This window comes from Microcaecilia unicolor, chromosome 4, assembly GCF_901765095.1.
Source record: "Microcaecilia unicolor chromosome 4, aMicUni1.1, whole genome shotgun sequence".
NCBI classification, from domain to species: Eukaryota; Metazoa; Chordata; class Amphibia; order Gymnophiona; family Siphonopidae; genus Microcaecilia; species Microcaecilia unicolor.
Window position 1 is genome coordinate 73,368,308 of NC_044034.1, and position 25,418 is coordinate 73,393,725.

General features: G+C 43.4%; 1 protein-coding gene across 1 annotated transcript in view; it reads right to left on the reverse strand.

Annotated features, from left to right (window-relative positions):
- Window positions 1–8,177: 8,177 nt before the first annotated feature.
- FLT1 (fms related tyrosine kinase 1) overlaps window positions 8,178–25,418 on the reverse strand; it is a 317,946-nt gene continuing 300,705 nt past the window's right edge. The window contains 2 exon segments of the mRNA XM_030200343.1: window positions 8,178–8,398; window positions 13,303–13,397. Coding sequence (XP_030056203.1) covers window positions 8,197–8,398; window positions 13,303–13,397 — 297 coding nt within the window. The 3' untranslated portion in view covers window positions 8,178–8,196.

The window sequence follows — 25,418 nt, forward strand, 5'->3', positions numbered from 1 at the left end:
CAGTGGTCACTAACCCCCTCCCACCCTCAAAAAATCTTTTTGTGCCAGCCTCTATGCCAGCCTCAAAAGTCATGCATAGCTCCATCACAGAAGTATGCAGGTCCCTGGAGCAGTTTTAGTGGGTGCAGTGCACTTCAGACAGGCAGACCCAGGCTCATCCCCCCCCTACCTGTTACGTTTGTGGTGGTAAATGTGAGCCCTCCAAAACCCACCAGAAACCCACTGTACCCACATCTAGGTGCCCTCTTCATCCGTAAGGGCTATGGTAGTGGTGACTATGGTAGTGGTGTACAGTTGTGGGGAGTGGGTTTTTGGGGGGGATTTGGGGGGCTCAGCACACAAGGTAAGGGAGCTATGTACCTGGGAGCATTTTATGAAGTCCACTGCAGTGCCCCCTAGGGTGCCCGGTTGGTGTCCTGGCATGTCAGGGGGACCAGTGCACTACGAATGCTGGCTCCTTCCACAACCAAAGGGCTTGCATTTGGTCATTCCTGAGATGGGTGTCCTTGGTTTCCATTATCGCCGAAAATCAGAAACGACCAAGTCTAGGGATGACCATCTCTAAGGACGACCTAAATTTCAAGATTTGGGCGTCCCCAACCGTATTATCGAAACGAAAGATTGACATCCTTCTTGTTTTGATAATACGAGTTTCCACGCCCCTCCATCGGGATGTTTTGCGAGGACATCCTCAGCAAAACTTGGGTGTCCCTTTCGATTATGCCCCTCAATGTGATTTCTAGCAAAAAAGCTAAAAAAACAACTTTTTATACAATAATCTACTTATGAGTCTAATAATAAATCAGACAGGAATATGGCTAACTATCTCAAATGAAATAAAAAAAACTATGAAGTAATAATAGTTTAACCTAGTGGCGTCTAGAAGCCATATTTCAAACTCCACTCTGAAAAGGTCATTTTAAAATCAAAACGTTTTTTCAACAAGAGACTCCTGAATACTTTGTCCACAAGTTCTTTCGGACAAAGTACCAAGACTCCTGAAGAAGACACTTCCAGTACCAAAATGGGTACCTTGTAGAGTCTTCTCTCAATAAACTTTACTTCAAATATTGGATGTCCTCAGTCTGTTCTTTGAAGTGGAGGGAGTTTGTGTTGCTATCACTGATTTCACACTAGAGTTTGTGGAGTTGAAAGTGAAGCATTCTACAACTGCTCTGTACCCTACTTGGGAGAGTTTTATCAATTGATCTGGGAATGTTCTGTGAATAAATAATTATATTCTCTATTCTCTGTACTTGTGCTCCTCGCCTCAGGCCTTAGAGGTGTGCAGCTAAGTCCTGGCCGCTGCCAGCACCAGAGGGCTCCACTCTGGAGGAATGAACGAGACATTTTTTTTCTTTTGTTTGTGGTTTGCCTCCATTAGGCTGCTCCACTTTGGTTTTATATGCATATAATATATAAGTATATACAGGGCTGTGCCGATGCGGTAAGCGGGGTAAGCGCCGCAGGGGGGCGCTATCCTCTGGGGGGCGTCGCCGCTGCGTGCTTACCTTGCCCCTCCCGCTCCCATGTAGGAACTGCCCACCCTCTTCTCCCCCCAAGATCCCTTTCCTTTTTTTTTTCTTTTAAATTTACCTTCCTCCGGCAGCGCAGCGTCAGTGAAGGAGGCGGCGCTCCCAGTCCCGACGTCTCTAGCCTTCCATTCGTTTGCTCAGTGTCCCGCCTTCTTCTGATGTCATCCTTGATGTCAGAAGAAGGCAGAACACTGAGCGAACCAATGGAAGGCTAGAGACGTCGGGACTGAGAGCGCCGCCTCCTTCACTGACGCTGCGCTGCCGGAGGAAGGTAAATTTAAAAGAAAAAAAAAAGGAAAGGAATCTTGGGGGGGAGAAGAGGGCGGGCAGTTCCTACATGGGAGCGGGAGGGCAGGGGAGAGAGGAGCATAGATGGGAGGGCAGGGTTCATGGAAGGGAGAGAGGGGAATTGCTTGATCGGGATGAATGGCGGGGGCAGGGGACAGATGGGCATGGATGGGTGGGAGGGTAGGGCTCAGGGAGAGAGGGGAATCGCTGCCTTGGAGCCAGGCAGGTGCGGGGGGGGGGGGCGGCACCGCGGGGGGGGGGGGGGCGCCAATTGGTAGTCTGCAGGGGGGCGCCAGAGACCCTTGGCACGGCCCTGAGTATATATGGTTTATGTAATTTCATGATTTTGTAATAAACTCAATTACTTGGCTCCTGTCAGTTTGTAATTTTCTATCACTACCAACCACTCTGACTATAGCTCTAAGGAGGGTGGTGGTGGTGGTGGTGGTGATGGGAGGGGCACAGGCTGCCGGAATATCGGGGTGGTGCCATCTCATCCCTCACCTCAGGCAGCAGATAGCCTTGGGCTGCTCCTGCTTGTGACCTACTTGCTGTTCTAATAGGAATGGCCATCATATCTGAAGCTGTCATACAGCCTGGTATGTGCTGTCACTGTCACATCTTAGAGGGCTGGGAGGCAGTCCCACGGTAGTTTCTGCATGTGCACATACTACCTAAATGCTAAAAAATAAAATTTATTTTTTAGTACTGGAGGTTTGTTTTGGGGGGGGGGGGAGTGGGTGCAGCTATGCTAATTAGCGCATGAGCTGTGCGCTTATTGATTTATGCAGGATTAATGTGTGAGCCCTTCCCACCTACAATATAGGTGTTGGTAAGTGCTTATGCAGTAATGGCTATGCACTAATGATAAAACTAGGAAGTGGCCATTAGTGCCAAAATAGGAATTTCAGCTACTTACTAGCAACGCTAAAAGTGGCCTTAGCGTGCAGTAAAGAACCATGCTGGGAATAGCAGAGGCAGCTTTTGAGCACTGCTTAGTAAAAGAGTCCCTAAGGGGTCCTTTTACTAAGTTGCGCTGAAAAATGGCCTGCGCTAGTGTAGGTGCGGGTTTTGGGCGTGCGCAGATCCATTGTTCAGCGTGCTTGTAAAAAAACGCCTTTATTTTTGATGAAAATGGATGTGTAGCAAAATTTAAATTGGCAAGCGTCCATTTTGGGTCTGAGACCTTACCGCCAGCCATTGACCTAGCGGTAAGGTTTCAAGTGGTAGCCGGGTGGTAATGAGCTACAGGCATGGAATGCCACTCGGTGCATGACTACTACGTGTGTCTGAAAATTCTTTTTTGGATGAGCCTAGCGGACGCGCTCCAAAATGAAATTACTGCAAAGGCCACGAGGTAACCGGCCGGTATCTCCAAATTGGCATGCGTTGGGCACATGTAGGCGCCTACATGGCTTAGTAAAAGGGCCCCTTAGTTATTTATTTATATTTAAAAACTAGTTAAAAAAAGGCCCGTTTCTTAACGCAATGAAATGGGCACTAGCAATGTAATGAGTTCCTGCCATTAATGTTTCCACGGTTGTATTCTGAATATAATTGTTGTTTACATGTGTAAGATTTCTTTATATACAATAGTTTTTGTGTAAACTGTGTTACAATGTGGTAAAAGTTTTCCTTGTTTAGGCCCTTCAATCAGTTTAACAATCACATCAGAAGAGCTCCTTACTCGTGAGAATGCAACATACAGTTGCCCATGTGAGAGACTGAGAGTGACAGTGTGTTTTACAGACAGTGTAAGAGAGAGATACACAGAGTGATTGAGTGTGTGTGTGTATGTGATGTCTGTGAGTGACAAAGTGATTAAATGTTTGTCTTCCCTTCCGTTCTGTGCACTTGCCTCCAATGATGTTCGTACCTCCCTATATATGATTGTTAGAGATTCAATCCACTCCACTTCCCTCCTCCAAGTTTCGTTCTGTCTGATAGGTTCTTCGTTCCTGTGACGTCGCGTTTGTTTGCTTGGCAACTATGCAGCGTTCCGTTTCCTCGACGTGAGGGCGAGGACAGTGAGAGCCAATGAAATGCTGAACTACAGACTTATGAACCCTACACTGCCACAGTGCCACGGAGTCAGCTTCAGAATGTTGGAGGTGCTTTTTATTATATAGGATGTATTAAGATTCTCCAGAACTCTCCAGAACTCTTACTAATGTCAGTAAAGCTAGTTAAAGGAATATGGGACAGATGATTAAAGATTAAAGGCATCGTGAAAAACTTGTGAATAAACATGCAAGTTTCTTGTCTTATGTATAAAGTCCCTAAAAGAAGATTGTATCTGAATAGGATCTTTATTATCCACAAGAAAATTTTGAATATTTAGAGCCTTTATAACACAGGCTTAAAATAGGTGCCTTTTTGGACTTCTCACGTCCTGTTATAGAATCAGAGTCTCACACTAATTGAGTCTGCAGCGTTTCGTTTCTGCTAGTTAACCCAAAAACACTGTAGAAACTGTCGATAAAAACAAGTTTATTATAATACTGGAGTTGTGAAAATACATTTTGTAAAAAATAGCTTATAAATGTAAGACAAAAGTAAGAGCGATTCACAGCCACAGAATACATTCTCAAATTTGCATAAAAATAATCTTAAATTTCCAGTTTCTTTATCTTAAATATTTATGCATAAAAAGCACATATTTATAGAGTTCCACACTCGTTTAAAGTTGCACTATCCCTTTCTGTTAACAGCTTTGTCTGGCTTTATCTAAAATATGAAAGAGGTGATTATAAATATTCCACATTCTAACCTTGAAACTCTTAGTACAAGCCAAGCCAAGTCAAAAAATCTAGAAAATGTATCTTAAGTACAATAGGAAAATTCTAAAACTGCAAAATCTAAAAATTATCTTGGTTAAGGTCTTACAGATACACTGACACTTTTCTGTTGTCTTGAAAAGATAATAGAAAGTGGTGAGCAACCACCTCAATTTACATGTGTCTCAAACTCCCACGATACCTTGCAGGTGGAGATGTCATGCATTGCTGTGATGGAGGCGGCATATGTGAACATCAGACAGGCACAGGAGAGCACTGAAGACTCTGACTAAAGTTTTGGAGCACTAAATGAGATTGAGAGAGGGTGATGTACTTTATACCACCTACAAGCCGAAAAGCTATTGATTTGGTGTACATTCAAGTACACTATGTATTTTCTGTCCCTGGAGGGCTCACAATCTGAGTTTGTACCTGAGACAATGGAAGACTGTGACTTGCCCAAGATCACAAGGAACAGCAGTGGGATTTGAACTAGGCCTAATTCTCAACCTACTGCTCTATCCATTAGGCTACACTTGCTATGGAAAGAAATAGTGTGCAAAATAGAGAAATATTGGCAGATTGTGGAATATGTCTCCATCTACTTGCAGAGCTCTGTGCTAGGAAACTATACAAATTCTAGATCTAAATAGAATACCATCATTTTTCTAGCAGATGCCACTTTGGCAACAACAACAACAACAAAAATGGAAAAAGTAGAAGTGAGAACTAAGACTGTTGCTAGACAACACAGTTGATATCTTGGGCATGAGAAAGGGGTCACTCTCTAATGAGGTGTGCTTGGAGTGATTAATGTAAATAAAATGAAGTCTGCTCCCCCTACCCACCTCCTCCAGCACACCTTTCACTAAGCTCATCTTCCTCAGCATACACTCACTCCCCCCAATATCCTATCTCTTCCTCACTCCCCCTGTTTCCACTCCTACACACAATACACCCTCTTTGCCTTCCTAATGCCAGTCAATCTCAACCCCCACATACCTCTTCCACAAGTCAGCCTTCATATCTCAATGCCTCCAAGCTGGCTCTCTCCCCAAGTCTGTTAATTCCCTCCCCCCTCCACACACACATAGAAGTTCTGTTCTAGAATTTCTCTGCTACTATTATCTTTTGGCAGTGCATTGTCTCTCAATGTTGCACATACAATTCAAACACACTGAATGCCATGCAGTGCAAGAAGAAAATAGAAAAGCTGATCTGGAGAAGGTGGCGGAAGTTCCTGATGGAGGAACAGAGTCAGGGAGCCCATTTACTAAAGCTTAGTGTGTGCTAATGGACATTAGCATTTGCTATGTGCTCAGTGGCCCATAGTTATAAATAGTAAATGCAGCATTTAGCACACAGTAAGCTTTAGTAAAAGGGCCCCTTAGAGTCAATGGCAGCCAACACTGGTTTCGGGGCTTTACAATGAAGAAGGCTGCCCTATATAAAGATGTGCAATTTTAGAAACACTCAAGTTTATTTGTTAGATTAACCGTTATCTTCTATATAAGTGAGTAGAACTTATAAATCCTTTAGCTCTAAGTTGTGACTTTTTGTGAATTTTTGTTGAAGTTTGTCCTGTGGAGATATTGAGTGAACCTTATGGGGAGACCAGATATGTTTTGGTTTTTTTTGTTTTACAATAGTTCCAGTAATATTGGTGACTATGGGCATTAATACAAAACTTTGTAATTAATATATCGGTGTTGGCGTAAGTACTGGTCATGTAAGAAGTACAGCTGGAGGTGGCTAGGCCTTAAATGGTCTAATTGTGGATCATGGTAGAGGTGAACACTAACATACATTGGGCATGTATGGGACTGATATGGCAGGCAGTTGTAGGAAAAGGATAGAAAGTCTGTATAAAAGACATGGGTGAAGGATAGAGTTGGAGTTGGGTTATATATAGGCATTTATATGTACGTCTGTGCAAAGTGAACACATTTCAAGTGGGTAAGCTGGATGGGCCATTTTGATCTTTTACTGCCATCATTTATGTTACTATTATAAGAAGCAGATCTTCCAAAATAGTGGCATCTAACCCATCATGGTGCATTCTGCCAAATAAGGAAATTCTTTTCCCTTATTTGGTACTCTTCGTCCAGAGGCAGGAGCAAGTAGCTATCACTCCTACCTTTTATTCAGAGTTCATGGAGGAGGGGGTGGAGGTTGGGAGGCCAAGTGAGAGAATGTTTTCAGAGAGGGGTCCACTAAACACTGGGGATATTTTTAGGGGGAATCAGGAGGGAATTAGGGGATTGGAGAATTACTAGACACCAGCATCATTTTGTGTGAGGGGGAGGAATTGGGAAGGATTGGGTTGGGGGTCCACTAGGGATATTTTGGGGGGAAATTTGAGGGAAGATCGGGAGTCAGAGGCAGGGGGAGTTGGAAGATTGGGGTCATCTCAGGAGGTGAGAGAATTGAAGGATCGGGAGTTATCTCAGGAGGTGGGGGATCAAGGAATTTTTATTGAGGGGTGGAGATGATCCCTTGCATGGCAGTGGGCTTTTTAAAAAAATGGCTTTCTTCCTGTCTTTGCATGATCCAATCACTGTTCATGTCCTGACAGGAAGAGAGACATATTTTTGCTCTTCTGCAGCAAATGGCTGCAAACTACTGCCATGGTATTTGCTGTGTTTTTCTGACAATGCATACTTTCTAACACAACAGTATTTTGCATGCCATTAGTTTACTGCATCTAACATGCAGCTTTCTGCATCGGCTCTAGAGTGAATTCAGTACTGCTGCAATACAGCCTGAACGTGGTTCGTAGATATAATATAGAATGAGTCTTTTAATAGCCACAGCTACGCTATAATCTTATGCTTCTGGATTATGATGGGGAATGGATCTTTAGTGCTTGCAAAACCACAAAACTACCCCAGATTTCCTTCATGAGCTTCTATAAAAGAACATCTGATACAAATCACCTATATAAATATTTTACTATACACAAATACAGTTAGATATTAAAATACAAAAATTTACCAGCACGCAGCACGGTTTGCTACTTCTGAGTAACCTTCTGAAAGCATGGGACATGATAGGCCATGTCTGCTAAACTCATTGCCCATAAAGACACAGCTGGAGAAACCCATTAATACATCTGGTCTCATGTACATTCATTTTAGCAAAATGCAGAATTTATTGACCATCCTGCCATATTGCTGAATAGATTTATATAAATAAGATACAGTCAGTGCAATATGTTAAGGTCCAGTAGTATTGCAAACATAAGTTTGACTTAAACATCTCATTGTAAAAATGAGTTTCAGTGCAGGTTCTTGTTGGAATTGGAAGGATCTGCAGAATCTGATAAGAGTGCCCATGCTTATAATATACTTATTTGCTTCTGCATTTGGCTTCAGTTCTTTACTTGCTTTTGAGGGCTGTATGTGCATTAATTTTCAGAAACAACAGAACAGCACTAGAGTCATTTGTGTCAGTCTAGAAAAGATATAATTTCAAGACCACTACAAAAACAGTTGTCTCTTAAGGCAAAAAAAAAAATACAGTTTATAATGCTTCAGAAAACTGGTATACTTCCAGTTGAATTTCCATGAGTATCTTGAGATAGCAGTTCAGATAACTTAAACAGGTGATGTGGAATATGAAACCACCGAATTGTAGTCTGGGGGAGGAGAGAAGAATGCCATCTTTTTTTCCAGTGCTGTATTATCATGATTGAGCCTTCGACATGTTTCATTGATATGGCCACAGCTGGAGTGGTAGACGTTGGGCCTCGGACACTCTGAAAGAACAGACTCTTTGCTTCTGCTGGAAGTTTTCAAGCTGTAAAAAGATAATGCCATTTATTATGAAATGAAAAGTTCTGATAAAGTTGCACTTTCCTGCATTTTTACCCCAAATATACTTTTTTTTCCTCCCACCAAAAGACAAAAGTCTTGACTAGCCAACAGGAAGACAGTGACTACAGAGAGCCTGAGCTTTACTTGCCAGAAAGATAATTGGAAATCAGAGATATCTGTTCATTTTTTTTTACAAAGTAGTTTGTACATTTTTTGATGCTCCTCCCTGAGTGAATTCCAGTCTTTACTGGATTCCCTATGTAAATGTTACACGTGAGTGTTAATTGGCATCAGTTGGCACCAGTGCCTGAAGGGGTGCATACTGTCTGCATGTGAGTATTCTTGTATGAATGGGCTTCTTTCCTTTTTTTTTTTTTATTTTAGTTCTTTTGCTTTGTTTTATTAGACTGTAAACCACTTTGCCCTGCTTGACAGTTAAAGTGGTATAGTGCTGTTTGGAGTTGAGAAGTGATTGTGAGGAAGTGATCATTTTGGAGCACAGCGTGCCCTGCTTAGATTTTTCATTGGCGATAGACATCTTTTTTGACAGCTGCTCAAAGTGGATAATACAATCAAATTTCTTTGAGAATTTACAGACAACCCAAGGAGACTCCTGAGGAAGGCCTTATTAGCCGAAACACAGCTGTCTCGAGTCTTGGTTGTTGCACAATAAATTCTCAGACCCTTTGAAGCATCGTCTGTTTATTTTTTTTTGAGTCACCTTCGCTGCTTTCCTGAGTGTTTCCTAGACTGCGAGGATTTTGTTTCTTCTGTGTACATCGGATCCACATAAATTTAAGTACCCTGTTTACTAAGATGCGCTAGCGTTTTTAATGCGTGCACAAAATTAGCACACGGTAACTATGTAGGCGCCCATAGGAATATTGTGGGTGTCTACACAGCGCGTGCTAATGGTTAGCACACGCTAAAAGCACTAACGCGCCTCTAGCACGGCTTAGTAAACAGGGTCCAAAGTGTCATTTGCATGCTTAAATTTACTACAAAACTGCCATTCACACAGGTAAGTATACCCTTTTGCACATACATGGCAGTAGCACGCCTAACTAGTATTTTTTAATTATGCGCTAAAATGGCAAACCCCTGGATTCTATATTTGGCGCTTTGCATTATGTCAGGCTCGCCCAGTGGAGATGTGAGCCCTTGTGCCCGATGGAGGAGGATTCCTCACTGGGCTCTCGGCCAACCCTGAGTTCACCCTGTGCCCCCCCTCCATTCCTCAGGGGTTGAGCCCCCAGGTGCGGGAAGCAAACAGCAGAGAGAACTGAGTCCAGAACAAAGTCCACGGGGCACGGCCAAGCAATGGGCAAAAGCAGGACCAGGAGCAAACAGTGGTCCGTGCCAGGCAGCAAGCAGTAGCAGATCCAGGAACAGGCAAAGATCAATACCAGGCAGCAAATAGTAGCAAATCCAGAATCAGGCAGAGGTTAGTACCAGGCAGCAAACAGTAGCAAGTCCAGGATCAGGCAGAGGTCAATACCAAGTAGCAAGTCCAGGATCAGGCAGAGGTCAAAACCAGGCAGCAAATAGTAGCAAAACCAGAAACACTGCAACTACCCAGAAACTGAATAGAAGCCGAAGCGTGGAAGGACTGGAGGCAGGGCTTTAAATAGGACAGGAATTAAGCCTAAACATACACAGCTGTCTTCAAGATGGCTGCCCCCACCGGAAACACCCTCAAGCCCAAATATGGGCTTCCTTCCTGAGGCTGCCCAGCTCCAAGATGACAACCCCATCCCAAGGCGCCCACCTCTGAGATGGCCGCCCTATCCTGGAGATGCCCAAATCCAAGATGGCCACCATATCCTCAGATGCCCATACCTTGCGTACACAGGGAACATGACAGCGTATGCACATAAATTCAGCTGAATGCACAGCTTGAGTGTGCAACTAAATTGAATAACGAGCCAATCAGCACCGATAACTGGGCAATAACAAGCATGCATCTTTTTAGGCATATTCTATAAAGAGGTGCGCATAAATTCTAGTGCAGGGAGCCAAAAAGGGATCATGGCCACGGGACGTGCATGGGCAGGTCGGGGAAATTCCTGCATTTTATGTGTTGTTATAGAATTAGGGGGATCCACATCTTATTTCCATGCAGGGATTTACACAAGGTTTTCATTGGTGTAAATGGTTGCGCCTAAATGTAGTTGTGGTTCCTGGCGCTAAATTTAAGTACAGTTTATAGACTAGCACAAAGTGCTATTTTTTTGGCACCGACTTTTTCGACACCATTTATAGAATCCGTGGAGGGGCATTTTCGAACGGGGACGCCCATCTGTAAGGGCACCCATCTCTGAGGACGTCCCCGTGAAGGGGAGGGGCATCCCATATTATCGAAACAAGATGGGCGTCCGTCTTTCGTTTCGATAATACGGTCGGGGACGCCGAAATCTCAACATTTAGGTTGACCTAATAGATGGTTGACCTAAATGTTGAGATGGTTGACCTTAGAGATGGACGACCTCGGTTTTCGCCGATAATGGAAACCGAGGACACCCATCTCAAAACGACCAAATGCAAGCCCTTTGGTCATGGGAGGAGCCAGCATTCGTAGTGCACTGATCCCCCTCACATGCCAGGAAACCAACCGGGCACCCTAGGGGGCACTGCAGTGGACTTCACAAATTGCTCCCAGCTGCATAGCTCCCTTACCTTTGGTGCTGAGCCCCCCAACCCCCCCCAAAAAAAACCCACTCCGCACAACTGTACACCACTACCATAGCCCTAAGGGGTGAAGGGGGGCATCTACATGTGGGTACAGTGGGTTTCGGGTGGGTTTTGGAGGGCTCACATTTACTACCACAAGTGTAACACGTAGGGGGGGATGGACCTGGGTCCGCCTGCCTGAAGTGCACTGCACCCACTAAAACTGCTCCAGGAACCTGCATACTGCTGTCATGAAGCTGGGTATGACATTTGAGGCTGGCATAGAGGCTGGAAGAAATTGTTTTTTTATTTTTTTTGGGGGGGGGGGGGTGGGAGGGGGTTGGTGACCACTGGGGGAGTAAGGGGAGGTCATCCGCCATTTCCTCTGGTGGTCATCTTGTCAGTTCGGGCACCTTTACAAGGCTTGGTCATGAACAAAATTGGACCAAGTAAAATCGTCCAAATGCTCGTCAGGGACGCCCTTCTTTTTTCCATTATCGGCCGAGGACGCCTATCTCTTAACCACCCATCCCACCTTCGGTACACTGCCAACACGCCCCCGTGAACTTTGGTCGTCCCCGCGATGGAAAGCAGTTGAGGACGCCCAAAATCGGCTTTCGATTATGCCGATTTGGGCGACCCTGAGAGAAGGACGCCCATCTCCCGATTTGTGTCGAAAGATGGGCGTCCTTCTCTTTCGATTATGCCGCTAATGGTGTGTAATTGCAAGATGGGTATTCACAGGGGAGGGGCATGGGCATGTGAGGGCCATGGCTGGTATTTACGCAGGCTACTTACAGAATATTGTAAGTTATGCGCATAAATGTTGCATTTAGATGCATCCATTTATACCAGCCATAGAACTGGCATAAAAGCACCCCAATGACAGTTTATGCTAGTATTCTCTAAGAATAACTATGCGTGTAATTGTTCTTATAGCATAGGCTCACCACCTGCGTAAATTGGGTGTCTAAGTTGTTGCCCTGTTATACATTTGCCTCCAATATGCATATGGGTTACAGCAGAACTGCAGCCAGGTTGAGGTGTCAGAGGGAGCTTAGAGCAGAGTACCGACAGCAACGGCACCGTCAGAAGCCCACTTGAGGGAGCAGTCACTCTCCTGGTGACCCACCTAGCTACTATGCCTCTGCGTTACAGTATTTCTTAGATGTATTTTCAAATAAATGTTATGGGTGTAATTTTGGAAAGCATTTTCCATGTGTGAAGAATGTTTTACAAGTGAACAATGGCTATTATGAAATTGTGCCGGAGACATACAACTCTATGTTCTGACAGGGGCACGTAGACTTTTAGGCGAGTTGCATAGGCATTCTCTAGGACATAATTTTGGTGGAGCTGGGGCAGACTTGCAATGCACAATGCAAGCACTATTACCTAAAACAATTGTATTTTGAGATGATATTATTAAATCCGGCTCCTGGTAATCTTGGCCAAGTCATAAACATGAGGTACAAATTTACATTGTAAGCCCTCTGGGACAGGAAAATACCTAGTGCACCTGAATGAACTTGCTTTGAATCTGGTACCGAAAATACATGTTACATGCTGATGTACTGATATGTCAATCTGATCAGCAATGATGAAAAGGTATTTTGAATTCTAAATATTTTAACACAGTACTTTTACTTAAAAAAAAATAAAATCACTAAAAGGCATTGAGTTAGCACTAGTTTGAAATCTCTGAGCAGCTTATGTTGTGCTTAAAGGGTTTTGGAGCCCTTTTACTAAGGTGCCTATGCGCGTACAATGCGCATCAAATTAGAACTGCCACCTGGCTACCACGTGTCCTGGATGGTAATTCTAATTTTTACGCACATCCAAAACGTGCAGCAGAAAATATTTTCTATTTTCTACCATGTGGCGCTAACCAGGCGGTAATCGGCAGTGTACACACGCTGACGATTACCGCTTGGTTAATGCTTGAGACCTTACCGCTAAGTCATTGGGTGGCGGTAAGGTCTCAGGCCCAAATTGGATATGCACCAATTTTTATTTTGCCGCACATCCATTTTCGGCCCCCGAAAAAAGGCCTTTTTTGCAGGTGCGCAGAAAAATGGATCTGTGCGCGTCCAATATATGCACCTACACCAGCACAGGCCATTTTCCGGCACACCTTAGTAAAAGGACTCCCTTGTTACTTGAATTATTAATGCAAATTCTAAAATAAATAAATAAAATGAAAGCTTTGTTTCATACCCAAAGAATAGCATGTGCTTTGGTTTGCTTCCTGTCCAAGTAAAACGTTTCAGTTTGTCCGAAGCCAGGACCACTCCACTTTCTGCCCGGTAATCCTAGCAAGGAAGACACGACTGTTAGCCAAGGAATTAAAAAGGACAAGACTGATTACTTTTTGCCCACTTTCTAGGTCTATCATCTTTATCTTTTCTGTGCTATCATTTTACCTTACAGAATTTTGGGGAAATCCTATCCTACTTAATTCTTTCTTAAGGATAGAAAATGATGACAGGAAAAATAAAATAAATGGCCTATCCAGTCTGTCTGTCCAACTAACTAGGGATGTGCTGATCAACAAGTTTTCTTTCCTCTGTCATTTACAGGATTTTTTATTTTATTCAGGTTCAAATTTTTTTTTATTTGTTTTGTGGCAATGTCGTCAATGATGAGCACTATTGTAGAACTTTGCTCATTGTGCATCCATTGCTAACTAGTGTGTCTTGCTGAGCAATTGGGCACACTGCTACACAGTACTGCATGCTATTTGAGCAACAGTGCGTGTGCACTATAGTGTGATAGTGCATGCTATTTAAGCAACAGTGAGCGTGCAATAGAGCATGCTATTTAAGCGTGTGTGTGTGCACTATTGTGCAATAGTGCACACTAATTTTGACATAGGAAAACCCTCAAAATTTCTGTTTTTGTCCTGTCATTTTGGGTTACAAATGTCATGAAACAATATGAGAAATGTCATTTCACAAGAATGCAAATCCCTAAAACCAACAGCCCAATCTCTAAAATTCCTTCTTTGGCCTCAGAGATCCTTGGTTCTTGTCCTTTGCTTTTTGCTTTCTAACACTTTCCTCCACTGGAAGCTTGTTCCACATATTCGCTACTCTTTCTGTAATGAACTATTTTCTTATATTACCCCTAATGCCATAGGAGCCAACTTTTCAAAATTATTGGGGGTGCTAAGCCCAATGAAAATAACACCTCTCTGGACACATACAAGGAATTTTCTCAATATTGGGGGTGCTCAAGCACCCACAGAGTCGGCTCCAATGCCTAATGCTGCCCCCTCTTACCCTTATCCCATGATCTCTCCTTTCCATTGACAAAAGCCTGACTTCTGTGTATTTATACCCTGGAGGTGTTTAAATGTCTCTGTTCTATCTCCCCTTGTTTGCTTCTCCTTCAGAATATACATGGCTAGATCTTTATAATGAAGCCATAAACACCATCAATTATTTTAGTAGCTACCCTCAGGGGTCTATTTGATTGTGGTCATACTGTACCTCCATTCAAATTTCTATCTCAAATGATAGTGTTCAGGCACTGGTAAGAACCCCAAACCAATTAATAAACGTAATGGGGCTGATCTTTAAATGCTTTATCTAGGTCATACCTCCATATTTAAAAGAATTATGGGCCAGATTCAGTAAATGGTGCTCAAAGTTAAGTGCCAGGAAAAATTTGCACTAAGCACTATTCTACAGATCTCTTTTTAGAATAGCATTTAGAGCAGATTTCCTTGTCCAACTTTGGGAATGAGGACTTATGTCTGCTTAAATCTGGTGTAGATCCTGGAACACAAGTTGGGTGTGTAATCAAAGTATTCTATAACACTGCGATGAAAGTTTTGGAATGCCCCTGACTCACCCATGCCCCTCCCATGGCCATGCCCCCTTTTGGGTCATGCACAAGACACTTTGGGTGTGCAGCATTATAGAACAGCAAGTAGGCTGATCCATACATAAATCCAAATTAGTGCCAATTAATGTCAATAATTGATTGTTAATGGTTCATTAAGGGGGGAGGGGAATGGAACTTGATATACCACCTTTCTGTGGTTACAATCATAGCGGTTTACTTATTATATACAGGTACTTATTTTGTACCTGGGGCAATGGTGGGTTAAGAGGTCCTTTTACTAAGGTGTGCTGAAAAATGGCTTGCGGTAAAGTAGGCACAGGTTTTGAGTGTGCGCCAATCCATTTTTCAGCACGCCTTGAAAAAGGCCTTTTTAAAATTTTTGCCAAAAATGGATGTGCGGCAAAATCAAAATTGCCGTGCGTCCATTTTGAATCTGTGACCTTACCGCCAGCCATTGACCTAGCGGGAAAGTCTCACGCTGTAACCGGGCGATAATGACCTACGTGCGTCAAATGCCACTTGGCGTACTTCCGATATGCGCGTCCAAAAATAAAAATTATTTTTCGAACACACGTATTGGACGCAAGAGCCACGCGGTAGCCAGGTGGTAACTCCATTTTGGCACGTGTAGATGCTTAAGCAGCTTAGTAAAAGGGCTCCTAACCTTCCCAGAGTGTAAAGGAGCCATAACCTGTGGTACAAAGTGACTGGTGCTGTTGTCAGTGAATGGGCTTTCCGCACACTATGATATTTGTTGGCGCTAAGGGCTACCGCGCTAACCCTGTGATAATTGGGCAGCATTTGGCAATGTGTCTGCACTACCTGACTAGCACAGGGCATGCCTATTCTCTGCCCATAGTCATACCTCCTGTGCAGAAAAATAAAAAATATTTTTCAGCACATGATTAGCGTGTAGTAATAGGCACACTACCGCGGAATGCCTCGGCGTGTCCCTTGGCATTGCTTTTTGCTGTCCAGTTGGCATTTGTCAGTGCCTACTTTGGCTTTGTAAAAGGGTACCTAAATAATTCATTTTGGCGACTTTTACAGTATCTGGGTAGTAGCACCTGCTTCCCGGATAAATGCCAGTGTGAAAATATTTAGTAGCACTATCCAGCCAGTGCTGCTGAATGTCTTTACAGACCACATCAGCACTATTATTATTATTATTAGCATTTGTAAAGTGCTACCAGACACACGCAGCGCTGAACACCTGACACAAAGAGACAGTCCCTGCTCAAAAGAGCTTACAATCTAAATAATACAGACAGACAAGACAGTTACAGGTGAGGGAAGTAATGGGTGAGAAGGAAGGAAGGGAGAAGGGGGGAGGGCAATTGAGTAGTGGCTAAGCAGCAGTGAAAAGGTGGGTTTTCAGCATAGATTTGAAAACAGGTAGAGAGGAAGCTAGACGTATAGGTCCAGGAAGTCTATTCCAGGCATAAGGTGCCACGAGAGAAAAGGAACGAAGCCTGGAGTTAGCAGTGGAGGAGAAGGGGGATGACAAGAGAGATTTGTCCAGTGAGCGGAGTTCATGGGGAGGAATGTAGGGAGAGATGAGAGTGGAGAGGTAATGGGGGGGCTGCACAGTGGATGCATTTAAAGGTCAGTACGAGAAGTTTAAACTGTATGCGGAAGCGGACAGGGAGCCAGTGAAGTGACTTGAGGAGTGGGCTAGTGTGGGTATAATGATAGTTATCTGGATAGTGCCAGAATGTTCCAGGAGAGGAGTGGGACAAAGACATAATTTATGTGGATGCTGGCAACTTTCAGTGCCGTAATCCAGATAGCTATCCAGATAGCTTAGGACAGCAAAAACGTTGGCCTCAATGCCATCCGGATATTGGCTGAATAATGCTGCTTTCCGGATAATGCAGGTACCTCACTCTCTCTGGATATTCAGCGTTATCCACTCTCCAGATACTGCTGCTGACTATCTGGATTTTCTTTACCACAGTGGCTGGTGTTTAAAGAAAAACACAGGCTGCCACAGACTCAAAATTTGAATTTATTTAGCAAGCAAAGGTTTATGAGCAATAATAATAATTATTCACTTTATCTATGAAATGCTTTGGACAAATGTACTATGTAACTATCACTATGAGTGATTTTGTTGGTATTTACCAGTCAGGTTAGTGTGGGCCTCTGTAAGATTCCTCACACCCTTAATCTCCAGGAATTGATGGACCATGCTTATCAATAAGGGTACTACCACTAAGGCTCACCAGCACCATTTTGAACTCGGAGGTGGCATGGGCAGGAATAATTGGGGATTACTCCTACCTGAACCTGATTTGGCTGCTACACTTAGCTGGCCAGTGTTTGAATATTCATGGATAGCCGGCTATATTGCGTGATACAGTCAGTTAGCCGCTAACCCCCCCCCCCCCCCCCCCCGATTCTATATAGTGCGCTTAGATTTTTTTTTGTTACATTTGTACCCCGCGCTTTCCCACTCATGGCAGGCTCAATGCGGCTTACATGGAGCAATGGAGGGTTAAGTGACTTGCCCAGAGTCACAAGGAGCTGCCTGTGCCTGAAGTGGGAATTGAACTCAGTTCCTCAGTTCCCCAGGACCAAAGTCCACCACCCTAACCACTAGGCCACTCCTCCACTGAAATCGATGTGGATTCTATGACACTGCGTGTAACTTAATTGATTTAACAAGCTAATGAGCGCTGATAACAGCACTTAACAAGCAATAATGAGCACTGATTGGCACTGATTAGAATTTAGGCACATAACTTGCTAAGCATGTTCTGTAACAATATGCACCGAATCACTAACGTGTGGAGGCAAGAAGGGGCATGGTTATGGGTGCGGAAATTGGCGTCTCATAGGCATTCCAAAATTTAGGCACCTAGTTATAGAATATGGCCCAGTGTGCCTAAATCTACGTGCTGATTTACACCAGGGTTTTGTTGGTGTAAATGGATGTGCACAATGCAGATATCAGCGCTGGAATATCAACTAAGCATATTCTATAATCAGTGCCTAAATATAAGCGCTTAGAATACGCTTAGTCAGCACTGATTTCAGCGCTGATTTTTTTTTGCGCCATACATACAATCTCTTCCTGTGTGCTAACCACAAATATTCAGCAAAGATAACCTGCTGTCTCCCACTCAATATTAGCCGTTAGCTGGCTAAATGCTATTTAACCAGCCAGGAGTTGTTCCTGGCTGGTTAAATAGTGCTAAATATCAGCTGGGAAGTGATTATTCTAAAACATATAATCCGATTTAATGTTTTGTCTCTAATATCTATCTATCTATCTATCTATCTATCTATCTATCTATCTATCTATCTATCTATCTATCTATCTATCTATCTATCTATCTACCATTATATTGTGTCTTTGAAAAGGGAGTTTTTGAAATGTGTGTGAAAGATCCCCTTTACCTTAAAACTTACTAAGCAGGGCAGCGGGAACTAAAGTAACTTCCCTTAGATTTTACAAGGTTGGAGTTGTAGCATTAAATGTATCTGAGTCCCGGGATTAAGATCCAAGATGGCCGCATCCTAATGAGACGCTGTGAGTCGCGTTCCTACTGCTGCTGCCACAATGCCTAAACGTAGGGGGAGAGTGATAGCTAGAGCCTCGCTACCAACTCCCTCTTTACCTGGTCCTATGGACCGCTTTGGTCGACCGCAGAGAGTTGCTTCAGAAAGCAGGACGCTGCCAGTAGGGATGTCCGGCGTGTTAGGAGAATCAGTCTCCCCTGGGTTAGATACCACTCTCAGCCCCGTTATGCGGGCTCCACCTCCTCAACCGGTTGGAGCAAGCTCCTTTCTTGCTGACTCGACGGGGTCTCCCAGTGAAGGTGGTGTGGACCCGGAAGATTGTCGAGTGGAGGACTCGCTTTCATCGCAAGTGGGAGAGACGCTACCACCGTGGAATGCGGGGAGAGGTACCCAAGGACAGAGTGAGATCCCTGTGAAGGCGTCTGAGATGTTTGAAATACCTAAGGAATTAGTTGTCAAACCAAAGGAGGTTACTCTAGACAAATTATGGGACAGTTTCTGCCTTGGGACATTCTTTCTTGAAACAGGCTAATGAAACTGTTCCAAAAGTGAATTTACTAGAGAAAGATTTAAGAAAGATGGAGGAAAAGACTAAAGATATGGATAGTAAAGCTGAAAAGGTTGACCAAAGGATTATGAAACTGGAAACACTACAACCTTTGATGACAAAAGACTTGACTAATCTTAGGAAAAAAATGGAAATATTTGATAACTATACTAAAAGTCACAATTTAAGATTTGTAAATTTTCCCAGGATAAAGACTGTTCCTCCTCTTGATTTGTTAAAGAGATACTTGCGAGATATTTTGAATATATCAGATCAAAACTTACCACCATTTACTTCTGCTTATTATGTCCCAGGAAAGGAACTGAATCAAATTCCTGAAACTCCAATAGATGTATCTCTTTTGCTTGAGACTTCTGATTCCGAATCAGCAACGGCAGCAACTTTGGTTGCTACCGTTGCATTGTTACCGGATAAAAATTGGATCTTCCGTCTTTTCTTTCACAATAGAGAAAAACCCTTTTTGGGTTATAAGATATTATTATTTCCTGACGTCTTTAAGGAGACAAGGAGACGGAGGAAACAATTTTTGCTCCTTAAGTCTGAAATAATACAATTGGGGGGCACCTTTTTTTTAAGATACCCCTGCAAGTGTATAAAGACTTGATGGGAAGAAATATGTGTTTACAGAGCCCGCACATGTATCAGCCCTTATAACTTTGGCAAAAAAAGGATAAGCGTTGAAGGAATAAGTAACTCATCTCAATAGAATCTGCGTTAATTTAATTTCCTAAATTTGTTTTTCCATTCTCCTTGTATTCCTAAATCTTGGATTTCCAATTTATGGACTTGAGTATCAATAATTACCTAATAGATTGTTAATCTTTAATGATATAAGTTTAATTTTTATGTTGCTTTTCCAACCAAGATGTTTTCTTGTAATTTTGATGAAACTGAATAAATAGTAATAAAAAAAAATGTATCTGAGTCCCTTGAGACATCAGATATAGAATTGAAGGAACTGACTACATTGATAGCGATTTATGCCTTAACAACAGATACAGACCTGGTCTTGCGGCTTTTTTTAAGTATAGGGAAGTGCTGTTTATGAATAGTAAAATTAGGATATATATAGTAATATCTCGGTTTTCGTTGACTTCGGTTATTGTCGGTTTCAGTTTTCGTCAATTTTTTCCGCAAAAATTTTGTCTCGGATTTCGTCGGTTGCCTTGGATTTTGCCGGCGTGCCCACGTGACCTCGCTGCTAATTTTGCAAAAACAAAGGGTGACCCATGTGTTCTCCTGCTCAGGAAATAATTGCCTCGGTTTTCTTCGATTTCGGATTTCACCGACTGTTTTCGGACGGATTAGCGACGAAAACCGAGGTATCACTGTATCTTGATGTGTCACGAGACACCAAAAAATGAAGAAGGGAATTTCTACTGCTGAGACTGGGGGTACTCCAGATAGGAGCCCTGGAGCCCTTTTCTTTTTAAAAATTCCTTGCAAATGTATAATTAAATATAAGTTAGTCAACTTTGTCTTTTTTTCACCCTACTCAGTTGGAACAAAGCTGTCTTAGATTTCAGCCCCAGCTAATCAGTTTGGCTTAACATTAATTTATTTATATTTTGCTCACACCTTTTTCAGTAGTAGCTCAAAGTGAGTTACATTCAGGTACATTGGATATTTCTCTGTCCCAGGGCTCACAATCTAAGTTTGTACTTCAGGCAATGGAGGGTTAAGTGACTTGCCCAAGATGGCAAGGAGCAGAAGTGGGATTTGAACCAGCCACTTCTGGATTTCAAGACCAGTGCTCTAACCACTAGGCCACTCCTCCACTCCTTGCTTAAAGAATTATGTGCACTAAAGCTGCTTTTCTTTTTCCTAGGAATGTTGTATATTCTTTAATCTAAATGGTTGACTTCACCCCTTATCATGGTGGACTTATGGGATAAATTAATGTTTATTATTTCTTTGAATTATTTCTTTTTCTGTACAAGCAGTATATGCTTGGTTACCATGGGGTCTTTTTACTAAAGTGCGATAATGCATTTAGCACACACTAAATGATAAAATACCCATTATCCCCCGGATTCTATGTAGCGTGTCTAGAAAATCTAGGCGTATTCTATAATAGTGCATGTAACTTAATTGGCTTAACAAGCTAATCAGCATTAATAACATCACTTAACAAGCAATAATAAACACTAATTGGTAATAATTAGAATATACACGCACAGCTCGGTGAGCATATTCTGTATTGAACTATACCTAAATTCCAAAACGCGCAGTTCAAACGAGGCATGGCGATGGGTGGGGAAATGGGTGTTTCGTGGACGGTTCAAATTTTACATGCATATTTATAGAATATGGCCCAGTGTGTGTAAATCTATGTGTAAATGGTGGCACATAGTTCTAGGCGCTGGAATATCAATTAAGCATATTCTATATTCCGCACCTAAATCTGGGTGCTGCTTATAGAATACACTTAGGTGGAAATGTTTACCGCATGGATTTTTTTGGACGCCATATATAGAATCTGGTCCTACATTCCTATAGATGTCATATCTTTTAGCGCGCCAGGGGAGTCTTTTACTAAGCCACAGTAGCGTTTTTAGCTTACGGTAGAAATCAGACGGCAGTAAACACCAAGACGCTCATAGGAATATAATGTGTGTCTCGGCGTTTACTGCCAGCTGATTTCTACCATGAGCTAAAAATGTTACCGCAAGCTAAAAATGCTACCGCAGCTTAGTAAAAGACCCCCTAAATCTGTTACCGCACCTTAGTAAAAGGACCCCATGTTTGTAATGATTATTACATACATAATTAAAAAAAGAGAGATTTTACAAAGTGCAAGCTGAAATTACAAGCTCTGAATCCAGGGGTTCTTACCAATGATGCCCACACCTCTAAGGGGTATGGGAAGAGGTCAAACAGGGTGCAGAGAAGGATCTTGAAATCTAAGAGCAACATACGTAGCTGTCAATAGTCAATAGTGGACACGTGGTTTAGGAAGGGGGTGCGAGGGTTTCATTGATCAATTAAAGGCATGTGCGAACCAAAAAAGGATAAGAACCCCTGTGTTAGTTCAAGGTATTCTGTTTGCCACGTGAAAGGTATATTGAAATTTAACTGCAATTAATTTCCTTCTGAAGCTAATCAATATAGTAGGGGAAATGTCTCCAAATGGGTTAGTTATGCACGTACTATAACAGTAAAGAACCTCACTCTTAAGCCAAGGAATATATTTACTGCTAATGCTCACCATAGTACTTGCATTATGTTAAAGAGAGTTTCCTTCTGGAACTCATAAGATGTAAGTTTGTAGGACCCCTAATCATTAGTAACATAGTAAATGACGGCAGATAAAGACCTGAACGGTCCATCCAGGCTGCCCAACAAGATAAACTCATTTTGCATGGTATGTAATACTTTATATGTATATCTGAGTTTGATTTGTCCCTGCCTTTCTCAGGGCAGTGATGGCGAACCTTTCAGAGACCGAGTGCCCAAACAGCAACCCAAAATCTAATTACTCATCGCGAAGTGCCGGTACTCATTATGGGCGGGGTCACCACATATGACTCCACCCCTATGATAGCCACACCCCCTTACACCAGCCATGGCGCATATAAACAGACATCATTGAAAATATTATACTAGTATAGGAGAAAAAAATAACATAATTTTCTTTCGTTATAAATCATTTCTGTAAGTTATTACAGCTCCAGTATACCCAGTGCAAAATAAGACAGCAGATGTAAATTCTCAAATTGGACATATTCCAAACACTAAAATGAAAATAAAAGATTTTTTCTACCTTTGTTGTCTGGTGATTTTGTTTTTCTATCCATATTGGTCCTAGTCGCTGATTCTGCTGCTCTCTATCTGTTCTCTTAACTCCGTTTCCAGGGCTTCCTTTCCATTTATTTCTTTACTTTCCTCCTTTCTTCTTCATTTCTTGCCCTCCATCCATGTCCAGCAACCCTCCTCTCCCCTCCAGCCACAAATGTCCCGCCACCCTCCTCTCCCCTACAGCCACCCATGTCCAGCCACCCTCCTCTCTCCCCTGCCCTCCCCTCCAGCCACCCTCCTCTCCCCCCTGCCCTCCCAGCGGCAGGCCTCCCTCCACCCAGCATCAGGCCACCCAGCACCAAGCCTCCCTCCCTCCCACCCAGCACCAGGGCCTGCCACCCACCCGGCACCAGCCCGCCATCCCTCCCTCCCTCCGAACCCGAAGAAATTTAAAAGTCTTCCCTTGTCCGAATAGGTGGCGTCAGCATCAGAAGTAGCAGCGAAAAGCATGCTGCTGGTTCGACGCGTTTTCAGCCTTCCGTCTCTCAAGCTCTCTGGTCCCGCCCTAACAGGAAATGAGGGCGGGACCAGAGAGCTTGAGAGATGGAAGGCTGAAGACTCACCGAACCAGCAGCACGCTTTTCGCTGCTACTGCTGATGCTGACGCCGCCTACTCGGACAAGGGAAGACTTTTAAATTTCTTCGGGTTCGGAGGGAGGGATGGAGGCCGGGCGGGCTGGTGCCGGGTGGGAGGGAGGGAGGAATGCCTGACGCCGGGTGGGAGGGAGGGCTGAAAGTCTCGGGTGAGGTGACCGGCGGTGCGCGTGCCAACAGAGAGGGCTCCGCATGCCATAGGTTCACCATCACCGGCATAGACTGTAGAAGTCCGCCCTGCACCGGTTTTATTCTCCAAATACCGGCGTCGCCACCCAATGTCCGCTAAGATTCCATATATCCATTCCTTCTAAACAGGATTCCTTTGTATTTATCCCATGCATGTTTGAATTCCATTACCATTTTCATCTCCACCACCTCTCACAGGAGGGCATTCCACGTATCCACCACCCTCTCCCTGAAAAAATACTTCCTGACATTACTCCTGAGTCTGCCCCCCTTCAACCTCAATTCATGTCCTCTAGTTCTACCACCTTCCCGTCTCCGGAAAAGGTTTGTATGCAAATTAATACCTTTCAAATATTTGAATGTCTGTATCCCATTTCTCCTTTCCTCCAAGGTATACATGTTCAGGTCGGCAAGTCTCTCCTCGTACGGCTTGCAACGCAAATCCCATACCATTTTCGTAGCTTTTCCTTGCACCGCTTCCAGTCTTTTTACATCTTTAGCCAGATACGGCCTCCAAAACTGAACACAATACTCCAGCGGGCTTTGATTCTGGCAACCTGGGTTCAATTTCCACTACAGCTCCTTGTGTCCTTGGGCAAGTCACTTAACCCTCCATTGCCTCAGGTACAAAAAAGCTTATATTGTGAGCCCTCTAGAAACAGAGAAAGTACCTGCATATAATGTGTACAGCACTGTGTACATCTAGTAGTGCTATAGAAATGATTAGTAGCAGTATTAAGGGGTGCCTAAAAGCTCTTTTTAATCAGGCCTGTGACTCCAAAGACAATTAGAAATATTTCAATAGCCTTCTGCCACATTTTCTTGGTCTCTGACTACATTTTGTGGTACATAAGGATCTCCCCTCTCTCCACATGACTCACAGAATAATTTAGCAGGGCTGATCACTGTACTGGGACGCTGTTCAGATTTAACAGACACTGGGACTTGGAAGGCTCCCAGATGGTCCAGTTGCTATGACAGCCTCGTAAATGGCCACCACCAGCTAGCTTCCCTATTTTTCAAAGCAGAGAAGAAAAGTCTGTTCAGGGCTGATTTACTGAACCACATTAAAGTTTTGTAGTTCATCCTCATTAACAGCAAACATTAATGCATGGACAGAACACATTTTAATTTTAATCTAAGATTTACATGTTGTTTAGTTTTATAATTGACATTGGGTAAATAATCTTGACTGTATTGAAATTGTGGAGGGCAGTTCTTTAACAGAACTATGTGGAGGAGGAGTCTAATGGTTGGGCTGAGGACCTGGGGTCCTGGATTTGGTTCCCACTGAGGCTACCTGTGACCTTGGGCAAGTCACTTAGGGGTCCTTTTACCAAAGCTGCAGGAAAAATGGCCCCATGCTAGCGGCGGGGGCTGTTTCTCCCGTGCGCCAGGGCCCTGTTTTCCGCAGTACGTAAAAAGCCCCCAGACACACGTGGCCATGTGGTAAGAGAACTCTTACCGTGTGGCCATGCACCCATTGAGGTGGTAATAAGGGCTCCAGTGCTAACCAGCAGTAACCGGGCAGCACGTGGCCATACCCGATTACTGCCCGGTTAGCGCAGTGTGAGCCATTTTGAGGGGTTTTCCTTTTTGCCCCAGAAATGGTGTGACTTGGGGCGGGACTACCACTGGTGGCCACGTTGGGCTGGCGGTAAGTCCCGGAAGAGCGAGCAGTAAGCCCGCAAAGCTGATATGAATATGCATGCCTAATGCCAGAGATATGCAAAGGCGGTAAATAAATCCTAATAAATAAGTAAAGAAATAAATAAACTTATAGTATTGATGTTACGCATGTGTGAACCCA